This window comes from Rhincodon typus, chromosome 1 (assembly GCF_021869965.1).
Source record: "Rhincodon typus isolate 14 chromosome 1, sRhiTyp1.1, whole genome shotgun sequence".
NCBI lineage: Eukaryota > Metazoa > Chordata > Chondrichthyes > Orectolobiformes > Rhincodontidae > Rhincodon > Rhincodon typus.
The window spans coordinates 133,706,230-133,728,640 of record NC_063332.1 but is presented as its reverse complement, the minus strand read 5'-3'; the positions used below and the strand labels follow the sequence as shown (position 1 = coordinate 133,728,640).

At 41.3% G+C, this 22,411-nt stretch overlaps 1 protein-coding gene across 2 annotated transcripts in view; it reads right to left on the bottom strand.

Annotated features, from left to right (window-relative positions):
- slc10a7 (solute carrier family 10 member 7) overlaps positions 1-22,411 on the bottom strand; it is a 252,486-nt gene that overhangs the window by 74,433 nt on the left and 155,642 nt on the right. For both annotated transcript variants that reach the window (XM_048603182.1, XM_048603168.1), the window contains one exon: positions 6,301-6,336. In XM_048603182.1, coding sequence (XP_048459139.1) covers positions 6,301-6,336 — 36 coding nt within the window. Of the gene's footprint in view, positions 1-6,300; positions 6,337-22,411 lie in introns of those variants that run through there.

Genomic DNA, 22,411 nt, shown 5'->3' with positions numbered 1-22,411 from the left:
CCATCTCCTACCTACTAACCTCATCCCGCCCCCTTGACCTGTCCGTCCTCCCTGGACTGACCTATCCCCTCCCTAACTCCCCACCTACACTCACCTTTACTGGCTGAATCCCCACCTCTTTGACCTGTCTGTTTCCTCTCCACCTATCCCCTCCTCTATCCATCTTCTATCCGCCTCCCCCTCTCTCCCTATTTATTTCAGAACCCCCTTCCCCTCCCCCATTTCTGATGAAGGGTCTAGGCCCAAACTGTCAGCCTTTCTGCTCCTATGATGCTGCTTGGCCTGCTGTGTTCATCCAGCTCTGCACCTTGTTGTCTCGGATTCTCCAGCATCTGCAGTTCCTGCTATCTCTGGTCAGTGTTTGAATTGGGTTTTGGACTGTGTTTTCTGTAAAGGTAACCTGGCTGTTAGTGCTACATCATGAACATCTGAAATGCTCCCTACTTAACCTCCCATGAGCAGCTCTTGGAATCTAAGAGAAGAGAAAACTAAGCCAGAAGTATTACTACATTTATCTGAATGAACTAAAAAGTTGACTCTAATCGACATCTTCAGAAAAATGAACCAAGAAAACATTGGTGAAACACTTTAGTAATCTGGCCAGCTTTATTTTTTTATTATTTGTGCCTTAACTGTAGTTTGTGTCTGTGGGCAGAGACTGGGATGTTAGATATTTTGAAGGTTAAGATAAACAGATTTTTAATAAGTAAGGGAATCATGTGTTCTGGGGAAAAAGGTAGGGAAGAGGAGCTGAGGATTATCAGATCAGCAGCAATGATCTCACTGAATGGCAGAGCAGACGTGATGGACTGTATGGCCTACTTCTGTTCCTATCTCTTATGCTGCTGCCAGTCTGTTTTGTGCACAGGGGCAGACACCTATCACATGCATAAGAGCAGGGCAAATCTCAGGGTTCTTTGAATGCTTTCTTACCACTCACTGGTCTGGTACCTATTTGTTGTTCATAGCATCTCTGATCGGCTGTCTCATTCAGAACTTAGAGGCTCATTATATTGTATCTTGCTTTGCCTTTTACAGCACACACCAAGCCAGGCAGCTCATCACGGCTGACTGCAGTGATCAGTCAAGAGGGTGGACACGTTGCTGCATATGTCAACGTCACACCTACAGCATGCAGCAACAGCTTACTTGGCAAATACATTGATTATGCTTCCGCCAAATGCCCATGTTTCAAAGCCTATGGTGATCAGTCCTTAGTCAAGTCATTGTGGACTGTCATTAGTCACGGGCTCTTATCACAGCAATTCAAGAGCAACATCTGATCTCTGTACAGGGATCTGATGCAGTCAGTCAGTTATTTGGGTGGTCGGATTCAGGGACTGGGCTAGTCAGTCTCACAGATCCAATGCTGCTAGTCTGGGGATTCACAGTAGTTTAGTCTATGAGGTGCACACAGACCAGTCAGGAGTTTGATCACTCATCAGTTGGGCTATCCTGTATGAAGGTACTGGGTGAGGAATCAGCTAGATTACCAAGCTGAGCCTGCAACTCACTCTGTGAAGCACAACCTTTGTTGCCTTTCATCCTCATCCATGTTGTAATTGCACAATGGAAATGAAAAATGGCTGTCACCACAGCCATTTGACCTGATGCACAGCTGGGCTTTATATATGGTGCCAGTGGCAAAAATCTTGGCAGGTCCTGGCAGTGACAAGCATTTCAGCCATTGGTGAGCGTAAGAGAGACTGAAAATGGTGCATAGCAATGTGTTGAATACATGTCAGATGAGCAGTGGAGATTGAGAACACCCTCCTGTGTGTTGTGTGGCACTATCACCATGCTAAATAGGACAGATTTCACAACTTATAACTGGGTATCCCTGAGGTGCTGTGGGCTACGAACAGCTGCAGAACTGAATTCCAGCACAATTTGCCGCTTCACAATTCCTGACTCAATCACTGTCATCAAGGCAAGGGCTGAACCCTGGTTCAATGACAAATGCAGGAGGGCATGCCAGAATCAGCTCAAGACATACCTAAAAATGAGATGCCAGCCTGGCGAAGCTATCGAACAAGACTACTGGTCTGTCAAACAACATGGGCAACAAGTGTAGGCACAGCTAAGCAATCCCACAATTGACAGATCAGATCTAAGCTCTGCAGGCCTGCCACAGCCAGTTGTGAATGGTAGCAGACAATTAAACAACTCACTGGAGGAGGAGGCAGCACAAATATCCTCATCTTCAATGATGGAAGAGCCAAACACATCAGTGCATTGTATAAGGTTGAAGCAATCATAGTTACCTTCAGCTAGAAATGCCAAATGGATGATCTATTTTGGCCTCCTCCAGTGGGCCCCAGTATCACAAATGCCAGTCTTCAGCCAATTTGATTGAGTCCACCTGATATCAAGAAATGATTGATGGCACAAAAACAGAGGTTGCTGGAAAACCTCAGCAAGTCTGGCAGCATCTGTGAGGAAAAAATCAGAGTGCTGAGGAAGGGTCACCGGACACGAAACATTAACTCTGATTTTTTTCTTCACAGATGCTATCAGACCTGCTGAGCTTTTCCAGCAACTTCTATTTTTGTTCCTGATTTACAGCATCCACAGTTCTTTCAGTTTTTTTTTTAATGATTGAAGGCACTGGATACTGCAAAGGCTATGAGCCCCGACAACATTCCAGTGATAATACTGAAGATTTATGCTCCAGAACTTGCTGCTCCCTTAGCAAAGCTGTTCCAGTACAGTTACAATACTGGCAAATCACAGAGTCATAGAGCTGTACAGCAAGGAAACAGATCCTTCAGTCCAACTTGTCGATGCCGACCAGATATCCTAAATTAATCTAGTCCCATCTGTCAGCATGTGGCCCATATTCCTCTAAACCCTTCCTATTCATGTACCCACCCAGGTGCCTTTTAAATGTTGTAATTGTACCAGCCTCCACCACTTCCTCTGGCAGCTCATTCCACACAGGCACCACCCTCTGAGTGAAAACGTTGCCCCTTAGATCCCTTTTAAATCTTCTTCCTCTTACCTTAAACCTATGCCCTCTAGTTTTGGACTCACCCACCCCTGGGAAAAGACCTTGGCTATTCACCCTATCTATGCCCCTCATGACTTTATTAACTTCTATAAGGTCACCCCTCAGCCTCTAAAGCTCCAGGGAAAATAACCCCAGGCTATTCAGCCTCTCCTTATTGCTCAAACCCTCCAACTCTGGCAACATCCTTGTAAATCTTTTCTGAACTCTTTCAAGTTTCACAACATCCTTCCTATAGCAGGGAGACCAGAACTGAATGCAGTATTCCAATAGTGGCCTAACCAATGTCCTGTACAGCTACAGCATGACCTCCCAACTCCTATACGACCTGGCCAATTACTGCCCCATCAGTCTATTCTCGATCAGTAAAATGAGGGAAGGTGCCATGAACAGTGTTATCAAGCAGCAGCTACTCAGCAATAACCTGTTCACTGACGTTCAATTTGGGTTCCACGAGGGCCATTCAGCTCCTGGCCTCATTTCATCCTTGGTTCAACCATGGACAAAGGCCCTGAATTCCAGAAGTGAGGCGAGATTGACAGCGCATTTGACCAAGTGTGGCATCAAAAAGCCCGTGCAAAACTGGAGTCAATGGATATTGCGGCAAACTCTCCACTGGGTGAGCTGTTGCGCGAGATGACAAATCTCAGTTACGAGGGCAGACTAGATTGAGTGTTTTCTTCTTGGAGCAGAGGAGACTGAGGGGATCTGATTGACGTATATAAAATTAATAGGGGTAGATTGTGAGAATGTTTTCTTCATGGCAGACATGTCTAAGTCCAGAGGACACAGGTTTTAGGTGAGAAGTAAGTGGTTTAAAGGAAATTGGAGAGAAAAAAGAAATCACCCAAAGGGTGGTAGAAATATGAAACGCATTGCCTGAGAGGTAGAGGCAGGTACTCTTTTAAGTAGCATCTGGACAAGCTCTTGAAACGGAGACAGTAAGGACTGCAGATGCTGGAAGTTCTTGAAATGCCAGGATATAGTAAGCAATGCACACAATACAGATAAATAGTGTTTGTTGGTTGGAATAGTCATGGTGTGTCAAACGGCCTATTTGTGTGCTGTATGACTCTAAGACCAGGTCAAAGGCTAGGAATACTGTGCTGAGTGACTCCCTAAAGGCTGCCCAACATCTACAAGGCGCAAGTCAGGAGTATGATGGAATACAAAAACAGAAAGTACTGGAAAAGCTCAGCAGGTCTGGCAGCATCTGTACAGAGAAATCTCTCCACAGATTCTGCCAGATCTGCTGAGCTTTCCGGCAATTTCAGTTTTTGTTTTGATTTCCATCGTCCGCAGTTTTTTCAGTATGATGGAACATGCCCCGTTGCCTGGATGAGTACAGCTTCAATAACATTCAAGAAAATAGACACCATCTGGGACAAAGCAGCCTGCTTGATTGGTAACACGTCCACAAGCATCCATACCCTCCACCACCGATGTTCAGCAGCAGCAGTGTGGACTATTTACAAAGATGCACTGCAGAAATTCATCAAAGATCCTTAAACAGCACCTCCAAACCTGCGACCACTTCCATCTAGAAGGACAAGGGCAGCAGATTTAAGACAAATTTAACATAACCAATTGTCAACCCATTAATCTGCTCTCGATCTTCAGTAACAATCTGTCTCTGGCACTCAGTTTGTTTCCATCAGGGACACTCAGCTCTTGATCTCAATTCAACCTTGGTTCAAACATGACTACAAGAGTGGAATTACAGGGGTGAGGTGAGAGTGACTGCCTTTGATAACAAAGCTACATTTGACCAAGTGTGGTATCAAGGAGCCTTCTCGAACCTGGCCTCAATGGGAATCAGAGGGAAATCTCTCCACTGGTTGTAGTTATACTAATATAAATGAAGATATTTGTACTTCTTGTTGTCATCTCAGGTCCAGAACATCTCTGCAGGAGCTCCTTAGGTAATGTCCCAGGCTCAATTATTTTTCACTGCTTCTCATTAACCTTCCTTCCATTGTAAGGTCAAACCTAGGATGACTCCTCAGATACTGAAGCAGTCCATACCCAAATGCAGCAAGGCCTGAATGATATACAGTGTTAGCAAGTAATATTCATGACACTCAAGTGCCAGGTAATGAACATCTCGAACAAGAGATGATCTAAGCATTGGCCCTTGACATTCAATGGCATTAAATCACTGAAACTGCCACTATCAACATCTCCCAGGAATTACCATTGACAAGAAACTAAACTGGACTAGTCATATAAACACAGTGGCTACCAGAGAAAGCCAGAAGCAAATAAGTCATTTCCTTAGTCCCAGAATGGCATTTTCAAGGATTCAGTACATGGGCTGCATGGAAGTTTGAATCCAGCTCTACATTTTGTTATCTCAGATTCTCCAGCATCTGCAGTTCCTACTATCTCTGGAAGTTTGAATGCTCTTTTTAGTGTCTCAATTTTGTCTCTTGAGGTGATTGACATTTCCTGACTGAGCCAGGGTCTCCTATGAGTTGAAAAGCAAGTTTGACATTTTCAGTATGCTTTAAAGACATTCCTGAAGTATTTTCACAGTCCTCCTGTGAGTTTCTTAGTATGACCAAGTTCAGAGTAGAGCAGTTTCTTTAGCAGCTTGGTTTCAGGTATAGCAATGTCAGGCATATTAATGGAAGTAATCCAATACTTGCCATGTCTATTCCTTTTATTCATTTGAAAACCTTATCAGATTCTTCATTTTTCTTAACTTGAATGATTGCAAACTTAGCTCTTAAATTCTGGCATCATCCTATAAAATCTGCATTGCACTTTCTTTAGTGGTAGAACATTACACAGTGAGAAGTCCAAAATTTCATTTTGTATTTCAGATGAGGCAAAACCATTGTTTTGTTATCTCCATAAACTGTTTGCTTTGCTATTTGATTTTTTTCAAAACAAATTCCAAATTTTTCTTTTTTTCTAAACTGTTCACCTTGGTGATATCCAATGAGCGTAGACAGCACCAGTGTATTATACATGGCAAATGCTGTATACAGTTTAACATTTTGCAGTTTAGAAACGGTGTTTGTCATAAAACTACATTGAGATTTTCAATTACTTTTATTTAGTATTGTGAAATCAATGATATCACATAAACTATGAATTTTAGATATAAAAACAGTGGGGAACAACATACAAGTTAGTTTCAAGGTTAAGCACATATATGAATTGATACTACATGTGTAAATTCAAGAACTTACTCAGAAAAAATAATTTAAAATGAGCTTTTGGAGTTTTACAGTTGGACATATATTCCAAAAACACAAATGTACATTTATATATTAATATGTACTCACAAACAACAGAAGTAATAGCGGAGTGATTACAATTCCCTGAAAGAGAGAGTATATTGATAATTGCTGTTTAAAGGAAAGCAATTCACTTCAAATAAATAATAAGACAGAATATTAATAACTTTATGAATTTAAGAATAAATAAAGCAATCGTGTAACATGTTTGCAATTCTCAATACTCCATCATACAGATATTTATCTAGTCTCCTTTCAAGGGTGTCAACTGACCCCAAATTATTTGCCTCTTCTGGAAAGCTGTTTTGTTAGGACTAGTGCCCATAACTTTCGGATTAGTGGCTATGAAAAACGTTTTGTGGAATATGGCCCAAACAAGTTTTAAACAGTTGGTTACTATAAATCTGACAACTATCAATATAACAACGAAGGTCTCAATACATTAACATCTTAATGTCTCAATTAACATCTTCAATGGCCAAATTTTGAACAATATTGTGGGCCACAAAATGGACAAAAGCGAGTCAGAAATACATTTGCTGTAAGAGATGGGTTGTGGGAGAAAACCTATTAAGTGTGATGGAGGTAGAAAGAGATCACCTGACAGGCTGGGAGTAGATTAAGAACTGCCTGGTTTGGGACACAGGATGAGATCAGCAGGGTTAGGTGTGGCTGAATGCTGCTTTTGGAGCTGGAGGAACATACAGGGACTCAGGCAAATACTCCTGCAACTCTTAGCTCAAATGGAATAGTAATCTAAAATCGTCCTACCAATTGCATTGTTGCCTATTAATGTTTGCATGTTGTGGACATATACATGAAATTCACATTACCAAAATTTACCTACCCCTTCTGAACTCTCCCGTCCAGTGGGAGAGTTCATATCAAGACCACAGTTGTTTGCCAGGGCTTTGTAGGCCAATTTATATGACAGCATATGGTTTAATTCACAGTGGATAATGTGACTTCTGCTTATACATATAAAAGTGCAGACTTATTACATAAAAAAATAGAGAGAACAGCTATTTTCCTTGTCAAAAATGCAGGCACAACTATTTCATTGGACTTCTTTTGTTAGTAATAAGTTTGCATGATAGACATTTTCATACAAAATGACAGAGTAGGTTCCATAAAGATGTCAAATATTCTGCGCTGTCAAACATAAGTCAAACGGGCAAACAGTAAATTCCCTTTCCATTGAACCATAAGCATTATTTTACCGATGAGAATAATACAAGAAAACAGATAGCATGCTTACAAATTCAAATTCACCTTTTAGACAAATATTATAGTCATAGAGCTGTATAGCATGGAAACAGACCCTTCACTCCAACTCGTCCATACTGACCAGATATTTTAAATTAATCTAGTCCCATTTGCCAGCATTTGGCCCGTATCTCTCTAAACCCTTCCTGTTCATACACCCATCAAATGCCTTACAAATGCTGTAATTGTACCAGCCTCCACCACTTCCTCTGGCAGCTCCTTCCATACAGGCACCACTCTCTGCATGAAAATGTTGTCTCTTAGGTGCCTTTCAAATCTTTCTCCTCTCACCTTAAACCTATGCCTTCTGGTATTGGACATCCCCACCCCTGGGAAAAGACCTTGGCTATTCTCCCTACCCATGCCCTCATGATCTTATAAACATCTATTAGGTAACTCCTCAGTCTCCAATGCTCTGGGGAAAATAGCCCCAGACTATTCAGCCTCTGCTTTTAGCTCAAACCTGCCAATCCTGGCAATATCCTCGTAAATCTTTTCTGAACTCAGTCAAGTTTCAGAGCATCCTTCCTATAGCAGGGAGACCAGAATTGAACGCAGTGTTCGAATAGTGGCCTAAGCAATGTCCTGTACAGCCTCAACATGACCGCTGAACTCCTATACTCAATGCACTGACCAACATAGGCAAGCATACCAAACACCTTCTTTACTATCCTGTCTACCTGCGACTCCACTTGCAAGGAACTATGAACATACAAGGTTTGTTCAGCAACACTCCCCAGGACCTTAACATTAAATGTATTAGACCTACCCTGATTTGCCTTTCCAAAATGCAACACCTCACATTTGTCGAAATTAAATTCAATCTGCCACTCCTCAGCCCATTGGCCCATCTGATCAAGATCCCATCGTACTCTGAGGTAACCTTCTTTGCAGTCCACTACACCTCCAACTTTGGTATCATCGGCAAACTTACTCACCATACCTCCAATGTTCACATCCAAATCATTTATATAAATGACGAAAAGCAATGGACCCAGCACTGATCCCTGGGGCACACTGCTGGACACAGGCCTCCAGTCTGGGAAAAAAAAAATGTCCACCACCACCCTCTGTCTTCTACCTTCGAGCCAGTTCTGTATCCAAATAGTTAGTTCTCCCTGTATTCCATGTGATCTAACCTTGCTAACTATTCTACCATTAGGAACCTTGTCAAACACCTTATTGAAGTCCACGAAGCATGTCTACCGCTCTGCCCTCATGAATCCTCTTCGCTACTTCAAAAAGTCAATCAAGTTAGTGAGACATGATTTTCCATGCACAAAGCCATGTTGACTATATTCAACTTCAAAACTGAGTTTAGGGCACCAAGTATTTCTAAAAGATATGACTACACATTTGTCAACAAAAACTTGGTACACAACTTGCAGAAAAAGTAAAAGTAAAGGTATCTTCTTGGTAGTCATTTGTTTTCTGGGAGCTGATGCACTTAGATCTCTGACAAAATGATTTTCTGACTTGCTTTATAAAAACAAAATTCACAAGACTAATCCACACGTATGTGCCTCTTTTTTTGAAATCCCAATCTAAAAATATAATAACTTACATCCATGTTATTATGGTGGAAAACTCAAAATCCTGCTCCTTTTATCATCTCTTTGGCCACTGACCAAATAGTTTCTGATCAAGCAATGTTTTGATTTTAAAATTCTTGTTTTCAAATCCCTCCATCCCTTTCTGCTCCCTGTCTCTGTAACTTGGGGACATGAGTTCAAATCCTATTTCAGCAGATGGTAAATTTTAAACGTAGGTCATTAATCTGGTATTTTTTTTCTCCTACCGATAGCTACATCATCAGATGTGTCGGGCCTAAGCCCTGGAATATCTTTCCTAAACCTTGTTATTTTTCTTTTTCTCCTTTAAGACAGTTCTTAAAATATACCACTTGCTATGGTCCCAGCTGATAGAACCACTGGGCATGTGAGATCCTTGAGTGAAACCTGTTTTGACATATCATAGGTTTAATTTTTTTTTAGTGCTAATGTGGTTGCTAGACATTAAAAGAAATCTGCACAAGGCTGCAGATGTTCTATAACAACAGGACATAAAGTTAACACATACGTTCACCAACTGAGAAGAAAATAAGCAATTTACATATAGAAAACAGTTTTGAAAAATCTGACCACAAAAAGCAAAACAAGAGTTTCATATTGTTTCCCAACACTATCTGTTAAAGAGATTTAAGTGCAAAGAAATTATACTTCGGTCACAACTCCAAGATTCTACTAAAATGATTGTTCCGATTTATTTTCTGTGGAATATAGAGCTAACATTATGACTCTTTTCTAGACTTTGGGCTTGAATGTTTCACAATTTTGAGGGCCTAATCTTTCTCAGTCCTAACAACTTGAAGACTTCTACACAAACTTTCCTGTCTTGAAAACCCCAGACGCTATAAAATACTTCCATTGAAGTGAAAAACTCTGTTCTCCTTTAGAACAAAAAACTCTTCTCCCCTGAACTGAACTTTTAAGATCATTGCTTTGAAAACAAAGGTAATTGCCTTAATGTGTTTGCTCTATCCGTCATAAACTAAATGGCAAAACTTTTTTTCCCATTACGTCATTAGGGGTTTCACCCAGACACTTGACTGCAGTCATGTCTTGTCTGGGAGCTGATGCACATAGATCTCTGACAAAATGATTTTCTGATATGCTTCATTAAAAAAAAACTTCACAGAACTAACCTTCATCTATGCACCTCTATTTTGAAATCCCAATCTAAAAATATAATAACTTACATACTAAACACCTTTCATAACACTTTAACAAAGTTTTTGGTCACAACCTAATATCTCAACTGGCTTAGTGACACTTGGGACATTTAAATATTTAAAGCTCTATATAAACTGTCATGGAGAGTAAAACATCGAAATTGTTAATGTATATCTGTATATTTAGTGACTAATATAAAAACGTAGTAAACAGCCCAACAAAAATGGTTGTTACAATCATGTGACTGGATTTAGCAATAATCTTTTGGGAACATCTACAAAGATCAATGTTAGTCAGACAATGTGCAGCCAGGTATATCTTGATGGGTCTGCAATACTAACTGTTGTGTTATTATCGGCTACAAAGGCAATCATCTCCAAGAAAAAATGTTTACATAACATAATTACAAGTTACACCCATCCTTCCAGATGTGTCAATGGCTTTAATGAACTTATTCCTTGCAATGGGCCATGAACAGTTGGCCACCTGCAATACAAGCCTTTGTCTCATGGAAACTACACCTTCTTCCCTACGGGCTTGGTCATATGAATCCCACCATATGGAATCTAACTACCTATCAATTACATAAATTTGAAACAGCAAGCAGTTAACAAGTCAGTGCTGCCCATGCAGTAACTACAGATAATAATCAACACCATTTACTCCAGTCTACAAGGAAAAAAGCCTCTAGGTTGTAGGAAGCAGCCACCAATGTGCATTTGTGCATTCTACAAGGAAAAACCTCCTTTCAGCAAAACTTCCTCAGAAGACTCTTACAATTTTTAAAATGAGTTGTCTGAAACTCCTTACCTGATGGCTAACCAATTAACCCACCCCACAAATGAATTTCGGACTGCTACCTCCAGCTTTGGACTCTATTTTTAAAAGCACGAATATTGATAAATTAAGTATTGTTTTATATTAAATTGTCATTAACTGAATAATCTCTTTATCTGTTCCAATTCTGTACCTCCTTCTACATTTTTAAGTGTGTTTGTGATACAAGACTCTCATTCCCTGCTCCATATCTAAGTATATGTGAAATAAACCCTACTTCTGGTTTAGCTTTGCCACAGTGCTGTTGTGGTCCTTGCAAAGTCAAAGCCCGCAAATAAAGAGAGAGTGGTGAAATGCGCCCCAGCCCAGAGAAATGGTGAGAACAGGGAGAGAGATTTGTCAGTAACAAAATATACATTGTTAACACACAGGTTGATCACCACAATGCAAACCAAATTATTATGAGATAAAAGAATGCCAAGACTGTTTAATAACATATTTTATGTTATGTGGTAATTAAACTGGTTTATTCCTAACAATTGATCAAATCTGGATTGACTGTTGTTTGATTAACTTAAATTCACTTTAAATTAACTGGTGAAAACACTGAGGTGATCTCTAATTCCCAACAACGCTAATATTACACATCCAACTGAAAGCGTAAAATTGCGCATGCACAGCAAATGCATTTATACAAAAATGTCAAAGATGCATTCAAATCAGTTTAAGATGTGTTTTACATGTGCTACTATTTTTTCATACTTTCTGTTTCTGCCTTTTTGCATTTTCTCTTGCACTCTCATTCAATCGTTCTCTTCTTCGCCCTTTTCTCTTACTGTGCCTGATTTTAGCTATTGTAGTTCATTCTTTCCCTGTCCTTCTCTTGTTTATTTCTCAATCCCAAAATCTCATTGGTTAAAGAGATGTATCTTTCCTTGCTTCAATGTTCTCCGAAGCCCCAACAGTCCCGTGCTCTTGCCATTTCACTGTTAGTTTGTACTTTAACAACCGTATGGATCAAGAATGTTAAAACCTAGGTGTGCATGTGTAAATCCTCATTTTAGCAGAATCTGCATGATTACACATATAGTGAAACGTGCGCTGTAGAATTCAATTCATGATGCTTATTTAGAAAATTACTATATATCAGCATTTTTTTCTTCATGGTCAAATTAAAGACTATTCATCAACTTGGCATTATGTTATCTTTAAAAATATATTTGATTATTAATTTATAAAAATATTTTTGCAGGTTACATTCTTAGCTATTGGTCTATTTGCAGTCTAGTTACCATCAAAAACAGCTAACAGGTAGGTAGTGATAGTAAGAACTGCAGATGCTGAAGTCAGAGATAACACAGCGTGTAGCTGGAAGAACACAGCAGGCCAGGCAGCATCAGAGGAGCAGGAAAGCTGATGTTTCGGGTCGGGACCCTTCTTCAGAAATGGGGGAGGGGGAAGGGAGCTCTGAAATAAATAGAGAGGGGAGGGGTGGGGCTGGGAAGGTAGGTGGGACAGTGATAGGTGAATCCAGGTAGGCAGTGGTGGGGATTGGTCAGTGAGGTGGGAGGCGCGGATAGGTGGGAGAGAAGATGGACAGGTCAAGGAGGCGGGTTGAGAGGGAAGGCTGGTCATGGGATGGGATGGTTTGGCGAGATTTTGAAACGTGTAAAGTCCATATTGAGACCATTAGGTTGTAGGCTCCCAAGACGGAATATGATGTGCTGCTCCTCCAGTTTCCGGGTGGCATCATTGTGACACAGGAGGCGGCCCAGGATGCACATGTCATCCAGGGAGAGGGAGGAGGAGTTGAAGTGGTTCGTGACTGGAAGGTGTTGTCGTTTGTCGCGAACCGAGCGCAGGTGTTCTACAAAGCGGTCTCCAAGCCTCTGCTTGGTTTCATCGACGTATAGGAGGCCACATCGGGAGCAGCGGATGTAGTAGACCATATTAGTGGATGTGCAGGTGAACATCTGTCTGATGTGGAAGGTGTTTTTGGGTCCTTGGATGGAGGTGAGGGGTGAGGTATAGGGGCAGGTGTAGCACTTCCTTCAGTTGCAGGGAAAGGTGCCGGGGGTGGTGGAGCTAGTGGGGAGTGTGGAGCGGATGATGGAGTTGCAGAGAGAGCGGTCCCTACAGAAGGCAGATAGGGGTGGGGAGGGAAATATATCCTTGGTTGTGGGGTCAGATTGCAGGTGGCGGAAGTGGCGGAGAATGATACATTGAATCTGGAGGTTAGTGGGGCAACACATGAGGACAAGGGGGATTCTGTCTTTGGTTTTGTTGCGGGGAGAGCAGAGGTGCGGGAAATGCAAGAGATGCGGTCGAGAGCATTTTCGACCACTGAAGAGGGGATGTTGAGGTCCTTGAAATAAGAGAAAATCTGGGATGTTCAGGAGTGGAACGCCCCAGCTTGGGAGCAGATGCGGCGGAGGTGGAGGAATTGGGAGTAGGGGATCGCATTCTTGCAGGATGGTAGGTAGATTTCACACAGCAAGCCCCCACAAAAGGAAAATGTGAGAATGACCAGATAATTTGTTTTTGTCACATTGATTGAGAGATTAACATTGGCCAATAACTGGCATGTTCATATTTTTATTCAAGATTGTGCTATGGGTGTTTTCCCCCCAGTTGAGGGGTCAGGTTGGGCCTTGATTTAACATCTCATCTGAAAGACATTTGGCAGTGCAGCAATCCTGCAGTACTGCACTGGAATGCCAGACTTAATCTTAGCACTCAAGTGCAAGAGTAAGACTTCAACATACACCTTGTGGTTCAGAGATGAATCACAGCGAGCAAAAAAAAGGTGAATGTTATGGAATAAACAACTTAAACAATAATGATGCCACTTCATATTTTCCAGGAATCTTTGAATCATGCTGTCATCTTGCTGAAAATAGTCAGACGATAGATCAGCTTCCATGAAAATCAATGGTGATCATTATTTTCTTGCAGTTAAGTTGGTTTGTGCCAGGTCAGCAGAGTTGAAAATCACTCCTTCATTGTTCAGTGAATTAGAACAATGAACAATGAACAATGAACAATACAGCACAGAAGCAGCCTTCATCCTCCAAGCCTGCACCAACACATTTTGCCGTTCCATACTATAACTGTCTTCACTTACAGAATCCATATCATACGACCATAAGACATAGGAGCAGAAATTAGGCCATTTGGCCCATCGAGTCTGCTCCGCCATTCAATCATGGCTGATAAGTTCCTCAACCCCATTCTCCTGCTTTCTCCCCATAACCCTTGATAATCAAGAACCTATCTATCTCAGTCTTAAATGTACTCAATGACCTGGCCTCCACAGCCTTCTGTGGCAGTGAATTCCATAGATTCACCACTCTCTGGCTGAAGAAGTTTCTCCTTGTCTCCATTCTAAAAGGTCTTCCCTTTACGCTAAGGCTGTGCCCTCGGGTCCTAGACTCTCCTACCAATGGAAGCATCTTCCCAACATCCACTCTGTCCAGGCCATTCAGTATTCTGTAAGTTTCAATTAGGTCCACCCTCATCCGTCTAAACTCCAATGAGTATAGTCCCAGAGTCCTCAAACATTCCTCATATGTTAAGCTTTCCATTCCTGGGACCATTCTCATGAACCTCCTCTGAACCTGCTCCAGGGCCAGTACACCCTTCCTGAGATTTGGGGCCCAAAACTGCACACAATACTCCAAATGTGGCCTGACCAGAGCCTTGTAAAGCCTCAGTAGTACATCCCTGTTTTTATATTCAAATCCTCTCAAAATAAATGCAACATTGCATTTGACTTCCTGACTACTGACTCTGAATACAGACTTCTGAATTTTCTCCCCATTTAGAAAATAGTCCAAGCTTTTATTCTTCTTACCAAACTGTATGACCTCACACTTTCCCGCGTTGTACTCCATCTGCCACTTCCACCTGTCCCTCCACCTATCTTTGTATCGTCTGCAAACTTAGCCAGAATGCCCACAGTTCCTTCATCTAGATCATTAATGTACAAAGTGAAAAGTTGTGGTCCCAGCACTGACCCTTGTGGAACACCACTTGTCACCGGCTGCCATCCTGAGAAAGACCCCTTTACGCCCACTCTCTGCTTTCTGCCACACAGCCAATCTTCTATCCATGCTAGCACTTTGCCTCTAACATCATTTGCCTCTATCTTACTCAGCAGCCTCCTGTGTGGTACCTTATCAAAGGCCTTCGTGAAGTCCAGGTAGATAACATCTATTGGCTCTCCTTGGTCTACTCTGCTCATTACTTCCTCAAAGAATTCTAGCAGATTTGTCAGGCATGACCTTCCCTTGTTGAAACCATGCTGACTTTGCCCTATTTTACCATAAACTTCCAAATATTCAGAAGTCTCATCCTTTACAATGGACTCCAAAATCTTAGCCACGACCGAGGTTAGGCTAATCGGCCTGTAATTTTCCTACTTTTGCCTTACTCCCTTTTTAAATAGGAGTGTCACGCTAGCGATTTTCCAGTCCTCTGGGACCCTCTCTGACTCTAGCGATTCCTGAAAGATCACCACTAATGCTTCCACTATCTCTTCAGCTATCTCCTTTAGAACTCTGGGGTGTAGTCCATCTGGTCCAGGTGATTTGTCCACCTTCAGGCCAATCAATTTTACTAGCACTTTTTTCTTAGATACCCCTCTATTCCCTTCCTATTCATGTATTTGTCCAGGTCTTTCTTGAATGCTCAGAGGTAGCAAGAACTGCAGATGCTGGAGTCAGAGATAACACAGCATGGAGCTGGAGGAAGACAGCAGGCCAGGCAGCATCAGAGGAGCAGGAAATTTGACGTTTCGGGTCGGGACCCTTCTTCAGCTGCCTCGCCTGCTGTGTTCCTCCAGCTCCACACTTTCTTGAATGCTGCTATTGTGTCTGTTTCCACCACCTCCTCTGGCAGCATGTTCCAGGCACTGTGAGAGAAAAACGTGACTCATACAACTCCCCCCCCCCCCCCCCCCACCACTCCCACACTTTGAACCTGTATCCCCTAGTAATTGACTCCTCCACCCTAGGAGAAAGCCTCGTACTTTCCACTCTATCCATGCCATTCACAATCTTATAAACTTCTAGCAAGTTGCCCTTCAACTTCCTGCGTTCCAGTGAAAACGAATCCGATCTATCCAACCTTTCTTCATAGCTAAACCCCCCCATACCAGGCAACATTGGTTGGTAAACCTTTTTTGAACCCTCTCCAAAGCATCCACATCCTTCTGGTAATGTGGTGACCAGAACTGTATGCAATATTCCAAGTGTGGCCTAACTAAGGTTCGAAAAGCTGCAGCATGACTTGCCTATCTTTATACTCAATGTCCCCCCCAATGAAGGCAAGCATGCCATAGCCCTCAATTGTAGGTTCAAACCTGCAGCTATGCCTTCTGAAATGTATAACCAATAACTTAGTTAGCTGTAAAAATGATTTACTATCTTTGGGACCTTTAAGGACAAACATGCAGGATGTAAAGAGTTCAGATAATTTCATGTGAAAAAAATTGGTTTCCAAATGAGGGATATTATTTAAAAAAATGAAAAAAGCTCATGCATTAAAACAATTAGCTATGGCCAAGATTTTGCAGTCAGTGGCAAGTGGAGGCCTTCACCACTGACTGCAGAAAGAGGTATGATCCTAGCCTGATGACAAGCTGCAGCAGAAATGCACTCCTGTCTGCAGCAGAGTTTCAATGGCAAAATCAATGCAGAGGTCTAGCGGCAAGGTGCATTACTGGTAAAGTCATGGCCCCTTTGATGCCATGAGCTGAAGATACAATCCTTGATATCTGTATTCAGTTGATAACAGGTTTCTTGGCCCCTTGGAATTTATCTTGATGGCAGCAACATAGCTAGGTATAAGTTTCAATTGTAGATCTGTCCCTCCCTCCCTAGCTTTTCTGGTTCCCTTCCTGCATTCCTGGCTCCTCTCCATCACCACAACGTCCAGTAGCCCCAGCTTCTTTTCATATCCTCATACCTTCAAAACATTGCTTTTTAAAACCTGTACTGGGTTGAACATGGACTGCACCATATAACAGGGAATGTAATGGGCCTAAAGGTTGTTTGGCTTGTTTGATCTTATTAACTTTGCCAAGAATAACACTTGCTGTGTCCTGGCAAACCATCTGGCTTCTGGATATTGGTGGATGTGGATTAGAATCCATGGGGAAAAAAAACCCTTGTCACTTCTTACTCTCTGGATTCCATTTTGATTTTAGAGACTAAATTATCATTAGAGTTTCCATTGTTCTTCTATGTCTGGATACTTTTAATATTCAAATCTGCTTAGGAAAGACAACTGAATTCACCACATTTCATTAAAATTCAAAATCATTTTTAAAGTTCTTTGCCACAACCTCTGGTTTTCTCTTCCTGGCAGGTTTAACACTGTCTCCTTTGCGCAAGAAGTTCATTTTCTGCCAACTAAAATTCTTTTCTGTTACTTCAAGAAAATCATTAAATTATTTTAATGTTCAGTTAAGAAAGCTTGGTACTATTCATTTTTGTTGAGCTCACAAATTCTTTGAATTTCTTTTTACTTTTTGACAATGCTAAGTGGTTCACCAAAAATGCATGTCTATAAGCCTCTGACACTAACTTATTGTAATTCAATGCAGTAGTTTTCATCATAGTCATAAAATGGTTTCTGAAAGGGATGAGCATGTCAACAAAGTTTTTCCTACAAATAAAACTGCAGTGGCCAAATAAAATTGGACCATTTTACTGCAGAGTGTATGTGCCATTTGAGAAAATTGCCAAAGTATATTTCAACCCCTTCTGCACTGAGTTTAGACATTAAGTGAATATTCCTTGCCAAACCAAAATAAGTTCATTCTGAATCATCCACAAGTTTTACTGCCATCCAATGTTTGCGTAATCCTAACTCTTGTTATATCCAGTTCAAAATTTTCTTGCTCTACTTCCTCATTAAAATTCAAGATTTTCCCTCATCTTTCCTCCTCCTAACCTTTTCTTGTAGTTTCCCTTGTTTCATTTCATTCTTTGTCAATTTTTTAAGCCTTTATCTCTGTCCAATTCACGCTGTTTAATTTGTCATCAAATCTGAGCCAATCCAATTTTCATGCTATCAGGGATCACTTATTTCCTCAATATTTAAGTACTGGGATAATTCTTGAACAATCTTTTCTCTTTTCACCCTTATTTTCATGTCAAACCCCAATATCTCTTTTGTTATGACATGGATTGCTTTCTGTACAGCCTACCCATTCTCACCCACTCTTAGTCCAATTATCACATTTCAGCACAGCTTATCCATTCTCCCCTACTCTCAGTGCTCACTGTCACTTATTTAGCTTCTCTTCTGTCCTGGCCTACCATCAATAATCCCCTCATCTTTCTCTATGGGCTCTGTCTCCATTTATCCAATCACCTCCTGACCCACCCCTCAACCTCATCTTCAGCTTTCTAGCTGCGATCAGTTCTGATGAAGAGTCATTGGATTTGAAACAATAACTTTGTTTTCTCCCCAGAGGTGCTACCAGACCTGCCGCATTTTGCTAGAAATTTGTATTTTTGTTCCTAATATCTATTCATAGCATTCATATTAATATTTGCTAATTGTTGCAAGGCACGAACTGACAAGTCTTCTCTCAAAAATGCCCAAGTATTACTGCAATTATGTTGAAATTTCATACAACATGGAAAAAGATAAATGTGGGATCTTGTCTTCTTATCTCTCAGTTTCTTTGTTCTGAACAGAGTCCAAACTCTCCACAGCATCCTGCTTAGTTGGTAGCACTGCTTTCTCAAGGCAGCTGCTTCTTTGTCTCTGCTTCTCAAATAGCAGCTGTCCCTTTCTTTTCTTTTAAACCATGAGACACCGAAAAGGTGTTAAAATTGGCATCCTACTTCTGTTCCAGTTTCTCATGGCAACTGGATCATGTTGGTATGTCATTGAGTGGACGCGTTCATCTAAAACATGCTGTTGTACTTTAGTTAAAAGGTACACTTCAAAACATAAATTACTTGTAAAGTTCATCACCGGCATATGGGGAAGAGATGAAACAAGGATAGTGGAAGCATGTCTTGCCCTGTTGATCTTTTACTCCATTCAAATAATATTACTTGTTCTATTTGTCGTCATTTTCTGAAGTACTGCATACCTTAATTTTTATAAGCATATCTGTTCAGTTTCAATATAGATTTTAAATCTCTTTCTTCACAATTAAAGGTGGATGCGTTCCCTTTCTTCTGTACAGAAAAAATTTTGCATTATTCCATTCATAACATATTTGATAACTTCTGTACTCAGTTGATTTGGATGCATTTCCTTTTTAATCTCTCTGAACTTTACCTTCTGCAATCCAACTTCACAATATCAGAAGGGTCCAGACCCGAAACATCAGCTTTCCTGCTCCTCTGATGCTGCCTGGCCTGCTGTGTTCATCCAGTTCTACACCTTGTTATCTCAGATTCCAGCATCGGCAGTTACTACTATCTCTGGGTGAGTTTTAACCCCACCGCGAAGCCTTAGAAGGTCCAGACCCGAAATGTCAGCTTTCCTGCTCCTCTGATGCTGCCTGGCCGGCTGTGTTCATCCAGCTCTACACCTTGTTATCTCACAATATCCTATGTTAGTTTCACATTAAACTTAAAAATTGTTTCAGTCATTATTTTTGTACTCTCACATCATTATTTGTCCCACATTATTTACACAAAATAAATACTGGACTAGGTTTAGGAACTGCTCTTGGTTACATTAAAAAAAACCAAGCCCTTTAACTATATATAACCTCCTGTTACTTAGCATCGATTCCACTTCGCTCTCCATGCATTCAATCAAGCTGAATTAGACCACGTAAAGTCTTGATGTCCTGACCAACTTGAAAGTGTTGCGTTTTAAATCCACATCCAATCCTTCACATGAAGTGTTTACTTCCTATACAAAGTTGATAGTTTCCACATCTACCTCAGTCCAATTTTTGCCAAAACCTTTATAAGTGTTTTATCATCTCTAGACCTATCAAACACAACATTCTCCATGCCAGTGTCCCATTCCTTTTATTCAAAACTCAGCTATTTGCATTCTGTCCCATTCTATACCTAGCACCCATAACACTACCACTATGATTGATCTACACTGATTGTATTGAAGTGCATTGAATTTGAAATCATCTTCAAATCCTTCAATGGTTTCACTTCAACCTACCTATTTTTCAGCTTTCTATTCTCTCCCACATTTGGCCTTGTATACTGTTTCCTCCTGCACGCCACACCCAACAGTCCATCACTGCTTTGCTCTCATTCACTCAAATGTTCTTCCTAAAGTCTTTCATCTATTCATTTCTCTGTATTTAGAGGTAATTACTTGGTAGTTCAGAACATAAAATGTTGCCAAAAGGAGGCACAAAATCAAAGTGTTGCACACATTAGGACTGACACACATGAAACCAAATTTTGTGGTTGGAGGTAGACAACAGAAAATGGAGTCGGTGTAGATGGTTCTTTTTCTAGTTGGCAAAACATAACCAGCGAGGTGCCACAGGGATCAATCCTCGGGCCTCAACTATTTAGAATCTATATTAATGACTTGAATGCAGGGATAATAATTACTATGGCCAAAGTTGCAGATGACACTAAAATAGGTGGGAAAGTAAGTTGTAATGAAGAAATAGAATTTACAGATGGATATAGATAGATTAGGTGAACAGGCTAAAATTTGGCCAGATGAAATTTAATGTGGAAAAGTGAGGTGATCCATTTTGGCAGGAGCAATAGAAGGGCAGTTTATTATCTAAATGAAGAGAAACTTCAGAGTGCTTCAGTGCAGAAGCATTGGGTGTCCTTATGTATGAATTGCAGAAAACTAGTATACAGATACAACAAGTGATAGAGGAAGGCAAATGGAATTTTGGCATTTATTGCTAAAGGAATTAATCATCATCATCAGAGAATCCCTACAGTATGGAAACAGGCCCTTCACCCCAACAAGTCCACACCGACCCTCGAAGCATCCCACCCAGACCCATCCCCCTATAACCCACCTAATCTACACATCCCTGAACACTGCGGGCAATTTAGCATGGCCAATCACCTATTCTGCACATTTTTGAACTGTGGGAGGAAACCAGAGCATCCAGAGGAAACCCAGGGAGACACAGGGAGAATATGCAAACTCCACACAGACAGTCGCCCGAGGGTGGAATCAAATACGGGTCCCTGGCACTGTGAGGCAGCAGTGCTAACCACTGAGCCACCGTGCCACCTTAAGTAGAAAGATAGGAAGTATTGCCGCAACTAAAGGCATTTGTAAGACTGCACTTGGATTATTGCTTATAATTTTGGTCCCCTGACTTGAGGAGGAATGTAGTTGTATTAGAGGTAACTGAGAGGAGGTTCACTAGATTGATTCCAGAGATATGTGACTTGTCTTATGAAGAGCGATTCAAACCTATAATTTAGACCTATACTCTAGGGAGTTTAGAAGAATGAGAGGAGATCTAATTGAAGTGTATAAGATGCTAAAGGGGATTAAAAAAGTAGACATGGAAAGGATGTTTCCTCATGTTGTGCAATGTAGAACAATAGGATAGAATTTCTGGATAAGTGGTATAGATTTTAAACAGAGATGAGGAGAAATTCTCTTAAAGTGTCGGGAATGTGTGGAATTTACTTCTCCAGAGTGTGACAAATGGTAGGTGATTGAGCAAATTTACGGAGGAGATAGACAGATTTTTAATTAGTAAAGGGTTAAAGGGTAATGGGGAGTGGGCAGGAAAGTGGAGTTGAGGCCTAGATGGGATCAACCATGATTGCATCGAATGAAGGTGCAGGCTCAAGGAGCTGACTTGCCTAGTCATCATCACAGAATCCCCACAATGTGGAAGCAGGCCATTTGGCCCATCAAATCCACACCAACCTTCCAAAAAGCGTCCAACCCAGACCCATCGCCGTACCCTATCGCTGTAACCCTGCACTTCCCATGGCTAATCCACAAAGCCTGCACATCCTTGGACACTATGGGCAATTTAGCATGGTCAATCCACCTAACCAGCACATCCTTGGACTGTGGGAGGAAACTGAAGTACCCAGAGGAAACCCACATTGACATGGGGAGAGAATGTGCAAACTCCACACAAATAGTTGCCAGAAGCTGGAATCAAACCTGGGTCCTTGGTGCTATAAGGCAGCAGTGCTAACCACTGAGCCACTGTGCTCCCCCCACCCCCTACCTCTGCTCCAGTTCTTATAAAAGACAGCATCAAATTACGTAGCACGATTGGTTGGACCATGGTTAGCATAAACTGAAGCAGGAATAGCTAACTGTTAATCTTAAATTAACTGAAAAAAATTCAGCCCTGGCAAGTTGATGTTAATTGCTCAGGGTGTTGCTATGGGGAATGCAACAGAGTTTTGCAGTATCCATGATACTTT